At 35.8% G+C, this 22,937-nt stretch overlaps 1 protein-coding gene across 1 annotated transcript in view; it reads left to right on the plus strand.

The window, feature by feature from the left end:
• ANO3 (anoctamin 3) overlaps window positions 1-22,937 on the plus strand; it is a 286,329-nt gene that overhangs the window by 251,453 nt on the left and 11,939 nt on the right. The window contains exons 18-26 of the mRNA XM_057507518.1: window positions 1,914-1,950; window positions 3,968-4,079; window positions 4,813-4,870; window positions 10,035-10,132; window positions 12,725-12,858; window positions 13,739-13,891; window positions 14,608-14,755; window positions 18,459-18,539; window positions 18,715-18,820. Coding sequence (XP_057363501.1) covers window positions 1,914-1,950; window positions 3,968-4,079; window positions 4,813-4,870; window positions 10,035-10,132; window positions 12,725-12,858; window positions 13,739-13,891; window positions 14,608-14,755; window positions 18,459-18,539; window positions 18,715-18,820 — 927 coding nt within the window. The remainder of the gene's footprint in view (window positions 1-1,913; window positions 1,951-3,967; window positions 4,080-4,812; window positions 4,871-10,034; window positions 10,133-12,724; window positions 12,859-13,738; window positions 13,892-14,607; window positions 14,756-18,458; window positions 18,540-18,714; window positions 18,821-22,937) is intronic.

The following is a 22,937-nucleotide window of genomic DNA, read 5'->3' on the forward strand; positions in this document are numbered from 1 at the left end:
AAAATACAGTAATCAGAACAACTCTCCCTGAATTCCCCTCATTCTCTTCTCGCCCAAATACATATCCTTTCCCACACACACAAGACCTGCCCTGTCAAAGTGACTGCTGTCATACATCAGATATATTTAAGTTATAGTTTCCTCCTGCACTCTGTGGTTCTGGAGTTAGCAAGACACTGTGCATGGGCTGATCATGTAGCTCATTGTCATGGTGGTGCCAGTCGGCTACCCTGTGGGCCGTAGATGATGTAGGTTCTTAAATACCCCAGAAAGCTTTCCAACAGCAGTATTTCCAAGGGTGGTACAGCATCTTTTGTGGTTTATAAAACCCCTCCAGAGGTTATTGTAATCCCTTGGGGCATCATCTACAAATATTGCCATCCCAGGCTTCTGTGTGCTAAGTATTAAAACAAAAATCTGAAATAGTTTATGTGACAAGGCATAGTGCAGGTGGTACAAGACAGCCACAACAGCAAATCCTGATGTTAGTACATGCTTGGTAGTATTATCTCAACAAGGTACCTGACCTGCTAAACCTTAGTTCCCCATTCTGTAAAATGGGGCTTCATACATATTTGATAACATAGTTGTAAGGACTGAATTCAATAATGGTATATATAAAGCACTGCTTGGCACCACCAAATACTCTGACAGTTATTTAAATAAAACTTCCTTTCAGTCCCCATGAAAACATTCATTTCAGTGTTAGCAGTATAGTAAATAGTGCTTAAGTACTACTGTTGATTGATAACTCTGTCCTATTATACTCCTTGGAGACCCTTCTGTCATCATCTTTGGTAAACCAGGCATGGAAAAGCACATGTGACAGTCAGGATAACTTTAGTGCTCATGAATTCAAGGTAATCTTGTCCTAAAATTTGAAAATGATACTTTGTGCATATAGCTAGACACAATAGCACCACAGTGGAGGTAGAATGAGGCTATTGTACTGAATGTGATCTTTCTGTCTCAAGATAACACCTTAGGTTTTAGGAAGAGGTAGGTTTGAATCATGGCTAGGATGAATAATCACAATAGTTCTATTGAAGGAGCTGTCAGGGAAGGTGAACAGCTTTTAGAGTGTCCAGATACCTACCTTATAATTTTGCATACCAACAGGCATGGATATTGTAATTTATAATGTAAAGAAGAATTTGTTGAATTATGAGATTATATAGTTTATTTACATGCACACACATATACCCATAAATACATATCACCTTTCTGTCTGTAGCAAATATATTTTCACAAGTGTATTTACTTGGGATATTGTGAAATATGTTTCCTTTCCTTGAATCTGTCTGAGTGGTGGACAGAATATATAGGGTCAGGGAGAAGGTGGCAGAAGATGAAAAATTTTATCATAAAACTCTACTGTTCATGTGACTTACTAGTAGATTCAACAGACTTGACTTATCAATCTTGTTTTAATTAAACAACCAAACCAATTTTATTCCGTAGGAATGCAAATTTTCACACTGTGTCATAGTTTGGGAAATTCTTTATAAATGGTAAAGAATTCAAATTTCCACTTAGCCTTTAAATGTAGTAAAAAATTCTCATAATTTGGTGATCAAGTCTCAGGTCGGCCACTGATGAATTGAATGACTTCCGGGTTTTAAAGTCTCATTGCCTTGATTTATAAAATGGAAATAAAGATAGCTGCCAGAAAAGGCTTGTTGTTATGGAAATCAAGTGTGCCTGTATATGTACAAATATTTACATGTTTATATTACATGCATTTTGTGTGTGTATGTAAAGCACTACATACTAAGTTTGAAAACATGCTTCTGCTTAATTAAAAATGTAGCTGTTTTGTAGAATACACTTTAGATGTTTCTTTGAAAACTATAAGTAACAGCCTTTTCTAAAAGAAAATAATAACATTTACTATTTGTTCTCTTGAACTATAGGCTTATGAAAAAATCGCTTACCTTCTCACTAATTTAGGTAAGTCAATTTTTCTTCACTCCTTATTAAGAGAATAACAGATGGGCATATCAACCTGTAGTTGCTCTACTTACCTTAGCATTTTTTAATATCAACTTCAGTTATATAACAATAAAAATGAAAGAAGTGTCACAGGAAGTTGGACTATGTTGCCTAACTATAGAGAGGCAATGTGTATAGTTACAAAATCTCCTTCCAAGAAATAGCAAATCTACTTCTCCCCACTTAGGAATGCTTATTTTTTCCCTGCCTTTTCAGTTCTTTGTTTTTCTTTTCCCCAATATTTATTTTAATCAAAATGTTGTACTACATGTACAAAATTTAAAAGGCAAAATAATATTAAGAGATTTATCATGAAAACCAGTCCTTCACCACATTAACCCAAGGTACTGCTTTTTAATAATTTTACCAATTTCTTCTCTTATTACCCTATTTCTAAATAACATGCTTCTAGTACTATTCCTGATTTTTCAGCTTTGGGAAGCTGCTGCCTTCCCGCTTTAAAAGACAAGAACTTAAGTCTTAATGTTCCCTGTGGTGTCCTATTTTGCACACTTTACTATTCATCACCTGTTATACAAAATCTATTTCTCTCCCTTCCAAAATAATTATATCAACATTTTAGCCTAATTAATAATTAGTGTACATATAACTATTATTGTATCTATGTAACTATTTCAATATCAAAGGCATAATGTGTCCTGTGATTATTTCCTTTCTTAGGCAACTTTTCTATTGTCATGAAACTAATAGTAGCACTTTTTTTGTTCAGTTTTCTAAGTACTTGCCTTAGTTTATCCCAGACCTTCTGCCTCAAGTCTAAATTTTCTCTAAATTCATGCCGAATTGAGTACTCTACCTTTTGACATTGTATTTTATATGATTTTTGATTGTGCTAATCTGTGCTTCAAGTTAGAAATTGTGTTTTACTTCCTAGAAGGATTCAGATAAGTTCTGTGCCAAATTTACAAACTATTTAGAAGGAAACAGTGAAAACACGACCTATCAAAACCTGTGGGGAAATGTTGGTTCTCCTCCCTGCTCTTACTGGTCCACACCAACTGGTCACGCTTTTGGGTGATGCTCCATGAACCTGCCCTGTGTCTGGCACCTATCCCTTTTAGGTTTACAGTTCCCCCAGACCGATTTCCTCTTTATTCTGTGACTGGGTCATGCATACATTTTGGACTATCTTTTCCCTAGATCAGATCCCATCTATTTTCCCAACTACCTTTCTTGAATTCTTCACTTATATTAAAATATATATTGTATGTGCATATGTATTTTCTATCATTTATTTGGATACTGGGTGGGAGCAGAGGCTACAGTGCATGCTACCATCTCATCCAATCTCTGTAATCATTTTGTTTTGTTTTATTTTGCTTTGTTTTGTTTTGCTTTGTTAAGAGCCATAGAACCATAAAATGTGAGAGTTGACAGGGGTCTTGAAATCATCTTGTCTAAATTCCTCATTTCATAGATGATAAAACCAGTTGCAAAAAAATGTGAAGAGACCTGCATGAGATTGCCAGCAAATTAAGTGTAAAATTGAGATAAGAAACCAGCTCTTTTGAATGATACAGCCCTCTATCCTCTTTACCATTCCACTTCTGTCAGCACACAAAATAGTCATTCTTCAAAAAACTCCGTGGACAATTTAGGTCCCTATATTAAGCATAGCCAATTTGAATGAAGAACTGATCCAGTATTTACGGCCACATCAAAATGACAATAAGCAGAGAGGATTTTGAAAATTTATGTATATTAGTAACAGACATTTTATTTTCATAGCTGTGGGGAAAGCCTGAAGTTTACCTCATTGGATCCTTTCATCAACTCTGAACAGCAAATATTATTGTTCACATTTTGCAGACCCAGACACTAAAACTCAGAGACACCAAGTGCCTCATAGAACAAGTAAATGACAGCCAGAACTTGAATGTGAGGCTTCTGATTCACTACCCATGTTTCCTGTCATTCATCTCATCTGTGTAAACACACCCTGTGTTCCTTTTAGAATATCCTCGAACAGAATCTGAATGGGAAAACAGTTTTGCTCTGAAGATGTTTCTCTTCCAATTTGTCAACTTAAACAGTTCTATTTTCTATATTGCTTTCTTTTTGGGGAGGTAAGTCAACTTTATACACATTATCTTTATGGAGGCAGAAAGATTGTCAACTGTTCCATGGCCAGTTTGTTAATAGATGGGGTAAATTTTTATCCCCTGCCTTGGAAAACTGCTAATCAGACTTCAAATGTGTTTTAATTATTTTAATGAATTAAAATTGGTGTAATATCTATGTTTCATCCTTACGCTGAGGTTTGATTACCCAACCATTAGTAATGATTTTGTTAAATAAGAAAATAAGTTTTGTATAGCCCTAAGTTACAGTTCCTCAATGTGGAAAGTTCTACCTTTTTTTTTTACTAATCTGTGCTGCAAACTATGAAAATAACTATATTAAACTAGTGATTTGGTTTTCCATATGCTTAATTAGCACTCCACCCAGTGGCATGGGCATGTTCTGAAGCTAGAAACATTTTAAACAGAACAATTCAACAAATTATATTACTATTCATTAACTAGGTCAACAAGACATTTAAACTCTTCAGATGAAAGTGGAAAACTTCATCTGAGTGGTTTTTGTCTGTGCTCTCTCAACCCATTGGTATTGAATTCACACATTACTTTTTCCTTTTTAAGCCAGGTACTTTGATGTGTAAGCATGGCCCTAGCCTACTGCTTGGGCACCAGCGACCATTTATATGTCTACCCACACGTGCCCTTATTGTGATGTGTTAGCAGCTGCTCTTCAGTCAACCCCACATAAATGCTAATGAATTCAAATGGCTTTTTACAGATTTGTAGGCCACCCAGGAAATTACAATAAACTTTTTGACCGGTGGAGACTGGAAGAAGTAAGTACCCTTGTAAGGGCGGGTGTGGGGATGGGCATGGATATGGGGTGATGACTATAGGAGGAGGAGAGAGACAAAGAAGATGGGTACAAGGAATTTCAGACATTCTGAAGACACATTTTTGGTAGAGGAGAGTTCCTATGGAATTAAAAATGAACCACATCTTTCCAAAAAAGGGGGTAAAGTTAAATAAAAATTTAAACTCCAAGATCTTGACCTCAGCTCTCGTTAATTTTCTATGAAGTCCATTTCCTCCATTCACAAAGCCCCCAAATTTAGCTCCAGGTATTTTTCATTGTGGAAATTATATTATCTATTTTATGGGTTTTCAAACTTTAGTGCAAAAGAAATATTACTTTAAATACCAATCTACAAATATATGTCTCCCAAAGCTCATATTACATTGATTTATATCTATGTCATAGAAACAAAGTTCTGAGAGTAGTATTGGTAGAGTACAGGGTAAACATTGTGTGTTTTCACTGAGATTGACAATTGTCCTCCAAAATGTCAGTTACAAGTTGTCCTCAGACTTTTAACAATAGGAACATTTTAATTTTTACCAATAGCGAAAAAGGAACTTCCTCTGATTTTAGTTACTTAATTATGAATGAGGTAGAAAATAATTTTCACATTTTTTGGACACTTTATATTTGTGTGTGTTTACTGTTCACATGTTCATTTTCATTAGACTGTTTTTCTCTGTTCTAAGAATTTATAAACTAATAAAATTAGGTTCTGAGCTTTCAAATTTGCTGCAGATACATTTCCCAAGTTCTTGTACATCTTTTAATTTTATTTGATACATGTTTTACAAAACTATATAGCACTTTCTTATCAAAGTATCACTGTTGTTAATGACTCTAGGAATATCTATCATGCCAAAAAATGTGTTCTTCATCCTAAAAACTGAAAAAAAAACTAACACCTTTCTTTTTCAATAATGTTATTTTTTTAAATGTTGATCTTTGACCCATTGACAGTTTATTTTGGTGTAAGAATATCAAGAGTTTCCCTCCATTTGGCAGCCATTCATTTAATAAATAATATATATTTTCACTCAGCAAAATGAGATTCCAAGATTTATCATATTTTGTATCTTTAAATTGTGTCTATTTCTGGGCTCTGTGCAGGCTCATTGGTCAGATTGTTTACTCCTTCTCTAGTTCAAAATTGTTTTTTTTAATGTACAATACATTTTATTATGGTAGCAGTAGTAGAAGGTTCTGATTTACAGAAAGGCTAAGAAAAGATCCCCCAAGAAAACTGAGGGTAGAATTATTTCTGGTATCTATGTAAATAGTCTCCTAAAAGCTAAAGGGAGATCTTATTAGTGTTGTCCCCCGAGAGCCTTCTAGAAACTGGAATACTTAAAGAACCTAACACTCCCTAAGAATATATCCTTTGTATCTTAGAAAATTGGGCTCAAATCCTTTCTACTTTGCCCTTAATATAGCCTCTCTGAATGTCTCCTCATCTGTAATCTAGAAATACTAATACTTAGGTGAAAAGCTGTTTGTAGATAAGCAATAATTCGTATAACACAGTTAGTACAACCCCGGGACTGTGGTAGGCACTCTGTAAAGTGTAGCTGATATTTATCTGCTTTCTGTCTCCACAGCTGCTATTGGCCAAGGACAGACTAGGGCTTTTCACAATCTCAGGCCTTCAGGAAGTCCCAAAATAAAATTTGCAGTTTTCTTTTATAGCCCAGGAGTATTACTTTATCTGTTAGAAGGCTTTTATCTACCCAATTTGAGACCCAAGGCTTATTTTTTTTTCCCAGGGGTGTTCAAGTGGAGTTAGCAAGGTGTGGGGAGCAGAGTGGTTTCAGCCAGGTAGGTCTGCATATTGGGGCCAGTTAGGCACTTCTGCCTTCAACAGTTCTATTTAATTAGGTATTCTTAACTGTGAAATTATTTGAAGTCATGATTCCTCCTTAAAAGCCCCAAGGAAATAATCTTAATACTGGTGTCAGGAAAGATGTTTTACAACAATCCTAAATCCATTCTGCAATATTTATAACATACATAGTGTTCATATTTTCCAATAGAGGATTATTTATTTTGAACAAATTCAGTGAAATGAAAAATGATGGTTTGTGATAGACCCTAGAAATCTCAGAAATATAAATTTAAAAAAGTATAAATAATAGAAGATAAGAATTAACCCTCTGAATTCAATCATTCAATAAGCATTAATTGATAAAAACTTCATTCTAGGCCTCTGCTGGATAATATAGGATACACAAATCAAGAAGTCCCTTTCCTTTTCTTTCACAGTGTTAAAAGTCTTGAAGAAAAGAACATAAACATGACACATAATAAGTATTTTATCTTCAGAGTTCACATTCTAATTCTGCCCCATACAAATGCATCATATTAATATCTCAAAGTATCAGTTTTTTCTTTTGGTGATAAGAATAGCTATCTCAGTAGTACTGACGACAGGTGGATTAAATTGGATCATGCATGTAAAATTCCTGGCACAAATAGTGGTAGCCATTATTAAGAAAGAGAAGACTACCACACTTTAATTTAGAACCATCATGACCACCTATACTGGACTTCTCTCATACTCTGCTGTATAATATCTCACATAAATATTTTCTGTAAATCTTCATAAAATATTGATAATAGCTGATAGTTAATGAGTGTTTACTGTATGCCAACATATTCCAGCAATTGTTTCTAGGAGTTCTACATATATAATGCACTTAATTTTCACAAAGTTCTACTATTACACTCATTTTGCAGAGGAAAGAAGCTTAGAGAAGTTATATAATTTGCCTATAATTATAGAAACGTACTTGTAAATTGACGAAGTCATCAACTTCAAATCAGTTTGATTCAGGCAGTAGCTTCAGAGTCTGTGCTCTAAAAACTGCTTTCAAACCACCATTGGGATAACATTTAAGCATAATCAAGAACATCCTGGAAATTCACTTCTGTAAGAGATTGCTGAATGAGTGCTAGCTCATGCATCTAGATTGGATTTAAAGTAAACATACTGAAGTGGATGAAGTGAAAGGAACATGGGTATTGGGATCTGATAGTCCTGTCTGCCACTTAGCTTCATCAGCTGCACGATAGAGAAATCAACACCTATCTCACCAGGTTCTCATGAAAAGCAGATGAAAAAACATGTGAAGGCACCCAGCTCTGGATTGCCTATGGTCATTTGATTTGAGTAGTGCAATGGAAATGAAAGTCTGAGTCCCTTGCACACTCATACATACTGTTTTGCTCAGCTAGGTGTAAGATCTTTTTACCAAATGAATTTTAGAATATTGAAGAACTGGATTTAGCTCAGAGCAACCATTATGTGAGGAGGCAGGACCACAAAAAGTACTAGATCCTTTCTCTGGCCTATAAATCAAAAAGTCATCAAGGCTAAATTTCAACAACATGATAAATGGCCTGTCTTCTAGATGCCCCACTTTGGCCTACCATTGTGGAGAGTGATCCAATCACATGGTTCTATGAAGGTCTTCTTCTTCTTCCCTTTCCATATAACAATATGCTTTGGTAGACCAGCCCTTCAAGATAACAAACACATTTGGTAAATAGAATTCATCCTTGGCATTACATAAAGGAGCAGTGGATTAGAGTGAAGGAGACCAAGGCTTTCATTACCACAGCATCAGCTAGCATTGCATGAGTTTGGACAAGTCAATTTGCCTCTTTGAGTCTCTCTACAAAAATGAAGATTGTCAGCTTGCAGCTGTGATATCTGTCTGCCTCTGTAGTTTAGCAATTATTCTGCTTCAGACATTCTAGCAGACCCATTTATCATATATAGGTGGCAGAGCTCAGAGGGTCCTCAATTCATGCTGGAAAGAAGGGACATACTTGAAGGGGAGAATTGGGACTTCTCCACACAATAAAACTGACCACTTGCAAAACCTCTGTCTGGCTTAGATTAGGGAGTTTTAAGTTACTGGACTAGAACCAGAAATGCAAGCTCTTTGTGTCCTAATTATTTGTTCTCTTTGAAGTCCCACTGGCACCTATTTAACAGAAATAGAAACTGTGGATCAAAGCTGAAATGACTATCATACTTATGAGCGGGACATGAATCTATTTTCAAAGAAACAAACCCACACTTTGCTACCCAAATATCTTCTGTACTGTTGCCTAGCAAAATACATCAATTACAGTTTTCATCTGCAATCACAATTTTTGTTTGTGAGAGTTTTTAATGCTAACTTTTTACTGAATATCTACAAAAAGCAGGGGAGCCAGAGAAAGCAAAATTGGGTTCATACCAACAAACTTTCTGTGGTATGCTTGCATCACTTAGACCTCTTAATACATACGGACACTCCCTCTCCAGGAGATAGATCTTAACACCTGCCCTCCAACCTGAGCGTGGGCTAGACTTCATGACTCATTTCTAAAGACAAGAATAGGGAAAGGGAAAAATGAGTAACTTTAAAGCAGAAACACCTGGCAAACACTACCTCAACCAGTTAATGAAGGTTAATATCAGTAGCAATGTCATGTGGATATGATGTAGCTCCTGATAGGATATGATAAAAATGTCACTTTACTTCTGTAATCTGCTTCCATCTCCAAAACACATAAGCCCAGACTAAACGTGTGAAAACATCAGATAATACCTTGAGCAAATATACCTTGGTAATGTAAAGGACAATGGAGAGAATTAGGTGAGGGTGTATGGGTACTCTCTTTATTATCTTTGCCAACTTCCTATAAATTTAAAATTATTCTGAGAAAGAAAGGTTATTTTAAAAAAAGGTTATATTATAAACATTTGTTTTAAAAGGTTATATTATAAACATTTGCCATAGAATTAAATATTTTGTCTCCTGATTGTTAATAGATATGTATATAGTATTCCAGAACATTAATTAAATGTGGTCACACCTAACACAGAGCTTGACAAATAGTAAGTACTCCTTAAATATTAGATTTGTTGTTATTGCTATTTTAATTTTTATCAATATTCCAACATAATCACCGAAAACTTCCCTATCAAATTTCCTTTCCTTCCTTACTGAAAACTTCCCTGTCAAATTATTTTCTTTAGAATTGAGATAACATGACCTGGCTTTAGAATGTGCTATACAATCTGAAAGTGGGCATGTTTAAGCCAGCTGAGGCAGAGCAAGGTGATTACTATTCCTGTTGTTTTGTTTCAGTGTCATCCCAGTGGCTGTTTGATAGACCTCTGCCTCCAGATGGGAGTTATCATGTTTCTGAAGCAAATATGGAACAACTTCATGGAACTGGGATACCCGTGAGCACCTTATTTTTAAACTTGCCATATATATAGCTACAAAGAAGAAAGATAGAGGTAGTGTGAATAGTTCTTAAAAATTGGGGTTTCATAGTCAGACAGATGAAGGTTCAGTTCCTGCTCTGCTAAATATGAGTTAATAACCTTTTCTGAAAAGTTTCCATGTCTCTAGGAGGGTTTCAATAGCTGAATCTACTTCAAGAACAGTTGTAATGATTAGAGGAAGTAATGGACATAGAACACTCAGTCCAACACATTAAGATGCTTGTTGCTATTCTTAAAACATGACTGACAGGACAAGTTCTTGAGGCTAAAAATAGGTTTCTGATTTCTTCTGGCTACCAAAGGACCAAAACTATTGTTGTTTAATAGAGAGAGCCTCCATTTATGTGCCCCTCCCCCAAAGTGAATAAAACAAAGATAAAATGTTAGATGGGGATGCTTTATGCTCTTTATACACACACACACACACACACACACCACACACACAGCATTGATTGTGATGACATCAAAACAATGGCATTCTATTTTGTCCCTTTAGATAAGTCTTGACTGTGAAATGATGACATGGAAAGATCCTGAATGCCTACTTCTACATCTACTAAAATATATTACCTCTCAGAATACAGTTAAATGCAGTGTATTTAAAACAATGTGGTATGGAAGCTTTGAGGCCTAATCAAGGTTGAAAACATGACTTTTGGAGGAATTTCCTAACTGCAGAAAACTGGTTAATTGATTAATAATATAAATAGCTTAGGCTTAGTCTTCAGATTTTACCATGATATCAGGACATTCTTAAGCAGAGATTTAAAAGTCTGTACAGGTGCTACTTATCCTGAAATCTGCCATACTGTTTAAAATTACAGAGAGTCTTAGAACATGGACAGTGAAATTACTGAGGCCTGGTTCAAATTCCTTCTCTGTCCCTTGCTAAATTTCTCTGACCTCTCTGAGACATTTTTTTTTAACTTGTAAAATGTTATTTTTGAAGATTAAAGGAGATAACTCAATGATCTTTAAACCTTCATCAATAAATGAGAGAGCCTTTTTGTGAAGAGATTTTTATACAGATCCTCAATATTCAAAATAGATTAAAAAGAATCTCTTCTAAATGAAGAGCAAATAGGGATGGGGGTCTGGGAAGCCCAGAACAATTCTTCAGATCCCTCCTACCCTTGGTTCACTTCCTCAAAACAGAGGGTTTAGGGAACACCATTTAAAAATACCTGAAAGAAATTAGGTATCAAGTCCCTAGCACAGGATCAGACATGCTGTTCGTACTCATAAGCACCATCAAGATGGTGTAGCAGTAATAGTATTAAAAATTATTCTTACTGTTACCATTGTCCATATACTTATGTAGACACCATAGACTTTGGGCATTACATTGTCACCATGGCTTTGCACATGAGGTCAGCCTGGACTGTGTATATCAAGTCCTAAGGGTACCCTGGTAAGGGACATCCTATCAGTGTTTTTCCAAAAGCTGAGCAAAGGCTTTATTGAAGAAAATCTAGCAGGAGTGAGCTAGTCACTGACATGGTGATTTTCACAATTTTAAACTGTAATTCTCTTCAAATAAAATCTTAGCAGCCTGAAATAATAAAACAGAAACAAGCCATCTTGCACCAATCCCAACTGCCAGTCCCTTTTCCATCTTCATGGGGCACCTGCAGGGGGCACTGAGGCACTGCCTGACGTTTTAGTCTAGCTATGGCTATTCCGTCAACTCCCACTGAAGCTCTTAGCCTGTGATTAATTAAAATTGAGAGTTGAGTACTATTCACTGAATCTTGTGAGAATCACCTCTTCCTGGATGTAAATTTCATCTGACTCTTCAAATAATTCATTCCCCAAAAGTGCACAGTGTTTGCACACCTGAGTCACATATTTCTGAGTCACAAATTTCTGAGTCACATATTTCTGAGTCACATATTTCAAGGCTACCCTGGGCTGGGGCAGGAGTGCTGTTGCTTCCTGTCCAGGTCTGAGGAATGGACTCAGACACACATCCATTGCCTATTAATTATCGCTCACTATAGTAGCAGAGTAATCGTTAACACTCAAGCACTTCATGGTTATAAACTCAGCTGAAGCCACACAGCTAATGTATTGCAGGATGGAGACTAGAAGTTACATATTTTCCTAGTGCTAAGTTATTTAATGTAGAACATGATTTTCCTCATGTTCAGAGAGCACACACTGGAAGATTTTGGGTTATGAGCAATGAAGAGCTCAGAGCCAGTCACAACAGGCAGCATAGGAGTATGCACATTTCTTTAGGTGGGGGTAGGGAGAAGAATCATAGGAATTGGTGTTTGTCAGTATCAGGAAGTACATAAGTGTATGGGGTATCAATTCCTACATACATGTGTAGATGTTTATAGGGTATAGGAAGGTTGAGGCCTATCTCCTGTTCTAAACTTGGTAATTGAAACCATGGAAATATATTTAATCCCCAGGAATGCTTAGTATAGTCCCAGGGTAGTTGGTGTTTCTCATTAATACACTGTAAATTGTTCATTTATAGTGCTTAAGTGAGATGCTTGAATAAGTGTTCAAAAGCTCTTTGTCTGCTCTGTGATGTAGGCTGATCCAGAACTGGTGGTCACGTCATAAAATAAAGCGGGGAATACAAGATGCTTCCATTCCTCAGTGGGAAAATGATTGGAATCTGCAGCCCATGAATATTCATGGCCTGATGGATGAGTACTTAGAAATGGGTAAGGAAAGAATCTAATGAAGAGCTATTTGGCCTTCCTGATACTGTGTTTCTACTTCATGTGCAGGCTTTGGTTCAAGAGTGAAAACAATCTTTCTCCTTTCCTACTGCAAACATTCTAAAACACATCTGTATTTTAGCTCAACAGAGCTAGAGAAGATATTAAAGCAGCGCCCTTGGAAGACTGACATATTTTGTCCTCTGTCAGCCATAGCATATGACCAAAATGAAGTTTTTGTCATAGTAACACACTTAGCATTTGAGGAAATATTTTAAAGGAACAAAATAAAGCGGAGTCCATTCCTATGTTAAGAAATGTACTATCCTACTCAAATAAAACAATAATTCTTTCTAACACTAAGCCTTTGCGCAGACCCAGTCTGAGTCAGTTTCCTTAAGAAGCTTGCTTATTTATATTAAGAAAATAAGGGCTCCCACTCCGTTAAAACCACTGTGTGTTGTCTTGACATTTGCTTTTTCTCTGGCCTTCATTTTTCTCATCTATAAAAAGGGATGGTAAAGTTGGCCTCTTGCGTCCCTTATAGAGCTAAGCGTTTTTCTTCAAGTCCTCCTCATTGACTTTGTTTTTCTTTATTCTTCCTTCATGCTTCATGGCAGAGAGCTGGAAAGCAATAGGTTTTCAACCTATTAAGATCTGTGTTTGAATGTAGGTTTTAACATTTTCCAGCTACCTACTCTTTAATAAGTTAATACATATGAGCTAGTTTTCTCAACTGTAAAATCGAATAAGTATATTTTACCTTGTAAGAATGTGAAAAGACTAAGAGCAATTTATGTGAAGCCCCTAAAACAGCACAAAGAAGGCACTCAGTAAATCATACTGTTTATATTACTAATTTTCTAATGTTCTCCCTTTATAGTGTTGCAGTTTGGTTTTACCACAATCTTTGTTGCGGCTTTTCCTCTGGCCCCTCTTTTGGCTTTATTAAACAATATCATTGAAATCAGGCTGGATGCCTACAAATTTGTCACCCAGTGGCGGAGACCTCTGCCAGCCCGAGCAACTGACATAGGTAAGAGTCAAGAATTAAATGATTTTTTCATTGCTAAGACTAAGAGGTGACTTGATCTTACTTAGACTATGCAGGTTTCCATTGCTTGAGCTCCCTTCCAGTCGTAACTGAACTGAGTAGGTTTAGTCTACAAAACAATGAATGAACACTAACTTAGTTGAGAGTAAGTTCATATTATAAAAGTTATTTCATAAACTTGTTTGGAACCAAAAAAGATCTCATACGTATCTTTTCCATGTTAATAAATATAGTTCTGCCTCATTCGTTATAACTATTGCAAATATTTCTATTATGTTGTGAGACATTTTTTAAAAAATCATTCCCCTAGATAGAGATGTCTAGGTTCCTTCAGTTCTTTGCTGTTATAAGCAACAATGAGGTGAACATGTTCATGCATACTTTCATTATTTCCTCAAAATAAATTCCTAGAATGGAACTCCTGTGTCAAAGAACATGTACATTTAAAATTTTGATAAATAATTTGTCAACATATTCTCCAGAAATATGCCAATTTATACTCTACCACTCTATCACAAATAAGATTTTAAAGTGTGTGTTTACATTCAAGTTGATATCTCTTTTATATTTTACTAAGAAAGTGAATGATGTTCAGAAATGTGGTAAACATAAGTCAAACATAACTTTCCTAAATAAAATTAATTAAAGGGTTTAAAATTTTTCACTTTATTCACCATCTTTAATGTTTTTCCTACTAGGGATCTGGTATGGAATTCTTGAAGGAATCGGCATATTGGCTGTGATCACCAATGCATTTGTAATTGCTATTACATCTGATTACATCCCACGTTTTGTCTATGAATACAAATATGGTCCCTGTGCAAGTGATTTTGAATATGGGGAAAAGTAAGGTTGAAACCTACACATTTTCCTGACGTATTTTATGTTTGCAATTAAAATGGGAACTTACTGGGAAGTTTTATTATGTGACCATTAAGTGCGATGTTTCTGATCATTGCATTTACAGTGTATTTATTAGATGAGCTCAAGTGGGATAAAAAGGGTAACAGTGTTTTTTACAGCAGATAATTTTAGAGTCTATGTTTCTACTTATAAATGCATACTGATACCAAATGTTTAAAAAAAACACTACAATGTATTTAGAAGTCAAATTTAGAACTGAAAGAGACCTTAGAAGTCATCCAATGTAATCTAACTATTTGCATGGGGAAATTGAGGCCCACTTTTGTTAACCAAATTGATGGAAAAATGACAAAATATAAGGATTTTAAGGGTATAGAAGATGTTACCCTAGATCTATTGCCTTTTTTGGTTTGTTGTCAACATTTAAATCCACCCTTGAAACAGGATTTGTCAATGTCTGCACTATTGGCATTTTAGATCAGATAATTCTGTTGGAGTGGGGGCCATCCTGTGTATTATATGCTGTTTATATGGTGCTTGGCAGCATCCTTGGCTGCTTACCCAGTAGATCACAATAGCAGCCTCCGCTTCCCAAGTTGTGACCATCAAAATTGTCTCCAGGCTCTGAAGAACTTCCCCTGGGGGACAAAATCACCCAATTTAAAACCACAGCTTTAGGGGACATGGGTTTTTCAGGTTTTTCCTTCCTGAAAGCAAGTTATTAGGGAAGAATGTAAGAGAGCACTATACTTGAGGACCAGGGAGAAATTGGGGTTTTAGCTGGAGATTAGCCTTTGGTGTGGAAGTAGTGATGGGAGATGAAGTAATGATGGGGGAAGCTGCTCTTCTCCTGCCTGCAGGGGCAGCTCTGGGCATGCATCTTATTTAGATGTAGGACATGTGCCCCAGTAGCTGAGCCCTGGTTTAGGATGAAATCAACCATAAACTCTGCTGGTAACCTGAGGTTTTCTTAGAATGCTGGAATGCCTTTCTGAACATAAATATCCCAGTTTTTCAAGGAGAGGTAATAAAAGCATGACATTTTATTGTATATTTTTTAGTCTTGTCAAGGGATTTAACTTGAACTCAAACACCCTAGGTACAAGTTCTAACTTTGCCTTTTACTAAAAGTCTCATCATCTTTCTGTACCTATGATTAAGAAATAGTGTCCAAAATCAGATTTTATCAACTGAAAACCATTATATAAATAAAGTTGTTTTATTAATAGTGAAAAAAGAATATAGAAAATCCCTATTTTTAAATTCAAAATGGTATAGAAGCAGATTTTAAGGGTTTTAAATATAGGCATGTTTGGCAACCCTCATTTTAGAAGCTTTATTTGTTAGTGTCTTTGCTTCCACCTAGTGGCAGGTGAAAAACAGATGGGTTGGTTATTGGTTACCTGCTCTGTTCACATTTCAGGTCCTGCCTTTCATGTAAGTAGCATCTGATGCCTCCTCCAAGTTCAGTAACTAATGATGTAGAATAATTTCAAGAAGAGATGAGGAGGGCTCGTGTGAGGTTGAAACCACACGTGCATAGGGGCATCTTATTATGTACTTATTTCCAGGTGTGCTTAGCAGCTCAATTGAAATAGATTCCAGATTGGAAATTTTCAAAGCAAGACGACAAAAGCACAAGATACAATGGAGAGAAGAGTATTGGCAACAGAGCAGTTGAAATGATAAATTATGAAGTCTAGGCTGGGCAGAGAAGGGAGTAAAGCCAGTGTGGCGCTTCAGGGTCCATGAGGTCAATACTGTTTTCACAGAAGTTCTAAGATGTTATTTGCTGACATTTGTACAAATGGTACAAAAACAATGGTAGATAAAATTTTCTGGTGGCTTTGCATGACTCAAGGCAGTGGCACCAACAAGCACTAGCAATGATTATATTTTTCACCTCTATATAATCGTCATTTTTTAAATAGCCAGGAAGAAATTTCAGAATGTCCTTGAGGACGCTGTAATAATTATTAGCTTTATCAAATGCCCACCCTTGAATGCATGTCTTTACAATATTCTATTGGACAAATGCAAAACGTGCATGAAGTATTCTGCTGTATAGTGAAGTACATAGGTTGCCCCAAAGAAAAGCACTTGTGTGATTGTTGGATTGCAAACTAAACAAACTCTGGTTTTTTTAACATAAAACAATGATTGCCAGACAAACTATGATTATTCAGACTTGGGTATTTTACATACACTCTTTTATATAATACACAAAATTCACTTGTCCTCTTAAGGAAAATAGTGGCCAGTATTAATTGTCATTTATTAAAGGTCCAGTTTTGAAATGAAAATTAGAATTCTGGATAATTTGATCTACACTGATTTTAAAAGTTTCCTAGTACTTAAAGATTTTTTTCTCATAAAAATCAATGGTGATATTAACAATAGTAATTTTTCATAGTTTACATTAAAATACATCAACATTTGGAAGATCTGCACAATTCGGGGAACAATATTTTCCAAATGATCTATATTTGATGTTACAGCATCATGCATGGGCAAAAGGGGAATTTAAAGTACAAGATAGATGTATGGATTTTAATATAAAATTATTATGAAAAGTTTATTGATACCTTAAGATTTCACATTGTAACTAAACTTTAAGAAACGACCACATGTATAGAGCTTCAATGCAACAATCAAAGAAAAATGTCGACGATTATCTGAAATGCTATTAAAATTGTCCTTTTTCAAACTCCTATCTGGAGGAGGCCAGATTATCTATTTACTCTTCAACCAAAGCAACATATTACAACAGATTTAATGAAGAAGCACATACCAAAATCTTCTGTAAAGAAGACATCAAGTAGATTTGCAAACATGTAAAACAATGCCAATTTTCTTCCTTTAGAAAAATCTAGTGATTTTTCTTAAAAATGTGTTATTTATATTAATTTGTAATGGATTTGATGTTATTTTAAATGAATTAATAGATAAATATTCTCTAAATTTCTGTTTTAATTTATATTGTGTTAAATACCAATACTTATACCCCTATGCAAAAGGTCCTTGAAATCTTCATTAATTTTTTAAAACATAAAGGGTGACTAAGACAAAAATTTTGAGAATTACAGGCCTAGAGCAAGTAATTTAGTACTTGTAAACTTTAGTTCTTTAATCTATATGATGGGAATAATGATATATATGTTCTAAGGTTATTATAAAAGTTAACCTTGACCACAGTTTATTACCAACCACCAGGATAGAGATTTTTACCTGTTAACATTCACAGTTCAGTACCAAGCATCTAGAAATTTTCTAACAAACTATAGGTTCTCAATAAATATATACTAAATAATTTAATAAATCACAAATAAGCTTGACTTTTGATTGCTTAATTATAATTGATCAAGTAGTGTTATATGTATGTATATTTAGAAAACATATATTTATAAAGTTTTAATGTTTCAGAAGTAATCACCACAATGCCTAGTGCATAGTAAATAGTAAGTATTGAAAAGGCAAGATAGAAAGGGTGGGATAAATGGCAAGGGATAATCTGTCTCATTAAGGTACAATTAAGATGTAATGGGAGCTAGGGAGAGCTGATTTGCTAAGAGTTTATAAATGGAATGAAAAGAATAATGATACATTACATCCTGTCATTTGTAAAGAAGGAATTGTACTAGAAATTTATGAGTCTCTGAATCACATGATTCTTCTTTTCTCCCAGTTGTTTAAAGGGTTATGTCAACAATAGCCTATCCTTCTTTGACCTGAGTGAGCTTGGTATCGGAAAATCTGGTTATTGCAGGTACTTACTTACAAATAATATTTTCTTTGTGTTTTCACCATTCCATTCCGTCCCCTCTACATGTTAATGAGCCCATTGAAACTGTCATTTTGGAGTGTGTCAAATTAAGAAAATTTGGGTCCTCCACACTTTTTGGTCTGTGTTCTTCATTTTTTGTTGTTCTTGTGGATTTTAGATACCGAGACTACAGAGGTCCACCTTGGAGTTCCAAACCCTATGAGTTCACCTTACAATACTGGCATATCCTCGCTGCTCGATTGGCCTTCATTATCGTGTTTGAGGTTAGTCGCTGATATGGCTTATAAAATTACCACGGGTAAACGCTTTTTCACCTCATATGTTAACTACCTCTTTGAAGTCAGTTCTTCAGTGACTTTCAAAAAAAGACTTGAGGTTGTCCCAGCAAAAGGTTTAGAAACAGAGACACAACTGTAACAAGTGCAGAAAAGCAAGAGCTAATGTAAGATGGGAGGTCAGTGAGTGTTTATACCAGAAAACTAGGGTAAAAGAAGCTATTCACAGTAGCTGAAAACTTAGTTTTGAGTTTCTTACGATCCAAATTTTAAAAGGAAAGGATGGTTTTCATAATCTGGTGAAAGAAACTATATCTGTTCATCAGGAGGGAGAAATTTATTTTCTGGACAATCAGTTCTAATTACAGTTGATCTTTGTATATATAAGGGACATTGCATAATCCTATGAATTATACCTGAGCACTTTTATAAGAAATGCATATAGTTTGATTTTCAGAGATGTACCATCTTAGATTGTAGTCCTGTGAAGAAATTTTGGAGAAGCTATGGTATCATTGCCTTGCTTAGCATACCCTATACCAGCTTGGTACAGTGAAGAATTTAGCAGTATCTATTCTTTAATATACTACTAAGGTCTACGGAAAAACTTGAATGCATATATTCCCTATGGTCAAAATTATGGAGAGGCAAAAAATAGCCATACATAAGACTTTTGGGAAAAGTCTTTTTAAAGGTACCTGAAACTCTCAATTGATCTACAAAAAAAGTAGTTCAAATTTTGTAGTGACATGTCCTTCATCTGTAAAATGAAATACTTCTTTCTAAGGTTTAATCCAGGACTAAATTCATTATTTAATAACTCAGTGAGCCTATAAAAATGTCTTCTGATGAAGTGTGACATTCTACTGTATTACAGGTAGCATAACAGTTTAAGGCATATTTAGGAAACAGTGAATCTGAATCCTTTTTTATTGTGCGTGTGTGGGTTTTCAGTGAACACTTTTTCCTTCTTCACCTTTTGAAATTCAAGAGAACAGATTTAGTTAATCAAATTCTTCATTTAATGGCAATCTGATATCATGGATCCATTTGATTCCCTCTATATTTTTTCCTCTTCATTCTCTGATACTAATTCCATTACCTAGCCCTTCCAAAAGCATCCACTGTCTTTTCTTCAGTAGGAATTTTTCTTTTCTTTTTTTTTTTTTTTGAGGGCATCTCTCATATTTATTGATCAAATAGTTGTTAACCACAATAAATTTCTGTATAGGGGGGTCAATACTCAATGCACGATCATTAATCCACCCCAAGCCTAATTTTCGTCAGTCTCCAATCTTCTGATGCATAACGAACAAATTCTTACATAGTGAATAAGTTACATGGTGAACAGTGCAAGGGCAGTCATCAAAGAAGCTTTCGGTTTTGTTCATGCATTATGAACTATACAGTCAGTTCAAATATGAATATTCATTTGATTTTTAAACCTGATTTATATGTGGAAACCACATTTCTCTATTATTATTATTTTTAATAAAATGCTGAAGTGGTAGGTAGATACGAGATAAAGGTAGAAAACAGAGTTTAGTGTTGTAAGAGAGCAAATGTAGATGATCAGGTGTGTGCCTGTAGACTATGTGTTAATCCGAGCTTGACAAGGGCAATAAACATCCATGTATGCAGAAGATTTCTCTCAGAACATGAGGGGGGAGGTTCTAAGCCTCACCTCTGCTGCTCCCCATTTTCTCACCAGATGGCCCCCTGCGACTGTGCCTGTCTTAGGTTGTTCCTCCCTTGAGGAATCTTACCCATCTCTGGCTAACCAGTCATCTTCCGGGGCCATACAGGGAAATGTTAAGTTGGTAAGTGAGAGAGAAGCCTTATTGTTTCAAAAGGTTAGCTTTTTACTTCTTTGCATATTTATGCCCTGTGGCTTCTATGCCCAGCATTTGTCTTGAGGTGTCTTTACCACTTGGAAGAATTATGATACTCGGTAAATTCGACATGTGGCACGAGTTCTACTTAAAGGTTGTGATTAGGTAGGAAGAAGAAAAGCTATAGAAGTAGCAGGCAGAAGAAAACCTGGGAAGATTGATTATTTCTTTGACATATCTTCTTGTAGAGTAACTTCAGCATGGATAGGTTTTAAACTACTAATTAAATTGTGCACACACATTAGCATAATAGGAATATAGTTACCTAACCAAAGCATACCTGTAATTACCAGCCATCTCCAGTGAAACCAAGAAAACCAGTTAGGCACCTTAGGCATTTGTGAAAACTTATCTATGATATGGTGGATATTGTCCGACTGAACTTAAACAGTCTGAGAGAATTCAGATAAACTAGAACAACCCATTCCTGGGGACTGTTCATATCCCATATGTTCTTTTAACGATAAATAGTCTGTGGTTGTAAGATTTTGGAGTGCTACAATTTGCACTTCTCCTAATTCTTGGTTGAGTTCCAGCAGTATAGATCCAGTCCAATTTTTGTTTTACTGTATGCACAGGCCAGCTTAGATATCTCCTTCATCATTCCCATGGCAAGTCCAGGAACTGGTGGAATGAGTGCATCTACACCTGTGACAGTGCGTGGATCTTTGTTGGAGTTTTTTTTTTTGCTGATCATCTTCTGTCATGAGTCTTCCCGAGAGTGCTGATGTTGGAAGTTCTTTTTCATATCGTATCTTAGTTCATTTTCGGGGTAGCCAAATTAGGCTTTGATCCTCTGTATAAACACAAACAGACCCTATGCCTACACTTTTATATGCCCTTTATGTCATTGTGTAGAACTCATTAGAGGTCACCACATAGGAACTGCTTTTTTTTTTTTTAATCATTAATCTACACTTACATGACGAATACTTTGTTTACTAGGCTCTCCCCTATACCAGGTCCCCCCTATATACTCCTTTACAGTCACTGTCCATCAGCGTAGCAAACTGTTGTAGAATCACTACTTGTCTTCTCTGTGTTGTACAGCCCTCCCCTTTCTCCCACCCCGCTATGGATGCTAATCTTAATACCCCTCTTTTACTGCCCCCACTTATCCCTCCCTACCCACCCATCCTCCCCAGTCCCTTTCCCTTTGGTACCTGTTAGTCCATTCTTGAGTTCTGTGATTCTGTTGCTGTTTTGTTCCTTCAGTTTTTCCTTTGTTCTTATATTCCACAGATGAGTGAAATCATTTGGTATTTCTCTTTCTCCGCTTGGCTTGTTTCACTGAGCATAATACCCTCCAGCTCCATCCATGTTGCTGCAAATGGTTGGATTTGCCCTTTTCTTATGGCTGAGTAGTATTCCATTGTGTATATGTACCACATCTTCTTTATCCATTCATCTATCGATGGACATTTAGGTTGCTTCCAATTCTTGGCTATTGTAAATAGTGCTGCGATAAACATAGGGGTACATTGGTCTTTCTCATACTTGATTGCTGCATTCTTAGGGTAAATTCCTAGGAGTGCAATTCCTGGGTCAAATGGAATGTCTGTTTTGAGCATTTTGATGTACCTCCATACTGCCTTCCACAATGGTTGAACAAGTTTACATTCCCACCAGCAGTGTAGGAGGGTTCCCCTTTCTCCACAGCCTTGCCAACATTTGTTGTTGTTTGTCTTTTGGATGGCAGCCATCCTTACTGGTGTGAGGTGATACCTCATTATAGTTTTAATTTGCATTTCTCTGATAATTAGCGATGTGGAGCATCTTTTCATGTGTCTGTTGGCCATCTGTATTTCTTTTTTGGAGAATCATCTGTTCAGTTCCTTTGCCCATTTTTTAATTGGGTTATTTGTTTTTTGTTTGTTGAGGCGTGTGAGCTCTTTATATATTCTGGATGTCAAGCCTTTATTGGATGTGTCATTTTCAAATATATTCTCCCATACTGTAGGGTTCCTTTTTGTTCTATTGATGGTGTCTTTTGCTGTACAGAAGCTTTTCAGCTTAATATAGTCCCACTTGTTCATTTTTGCTGTTGTTTTCCTTGCCCGGCGAGATATGTTCAAGAAGAGGTCACTCATGTTTATGTCTAAGAGGTTTGTGCCTATGTTTTCTTCCAAGAGTTTAATGGTTTCGTGACTTACATTCAGGTCTTTGATCCATTTTGAGTTTACTTTTGTATATGGGGTTAGACAATGGTCCAG

This window comes from Manis pentadactyla, chromosome 9 (assembly GCF_030020395.1).
Source record: "Manis pentadactyla isolate mManPen7 chromosome 9, mManPen7.hap1, whole genome shotgun sequence".
Taxonomy (NCBI): domain Eukaryota; kingdom Metazoa; phylum Chordata; class Mammalia; order Pholidota; family Manidae; genus Manis; species Manis pentadactyla.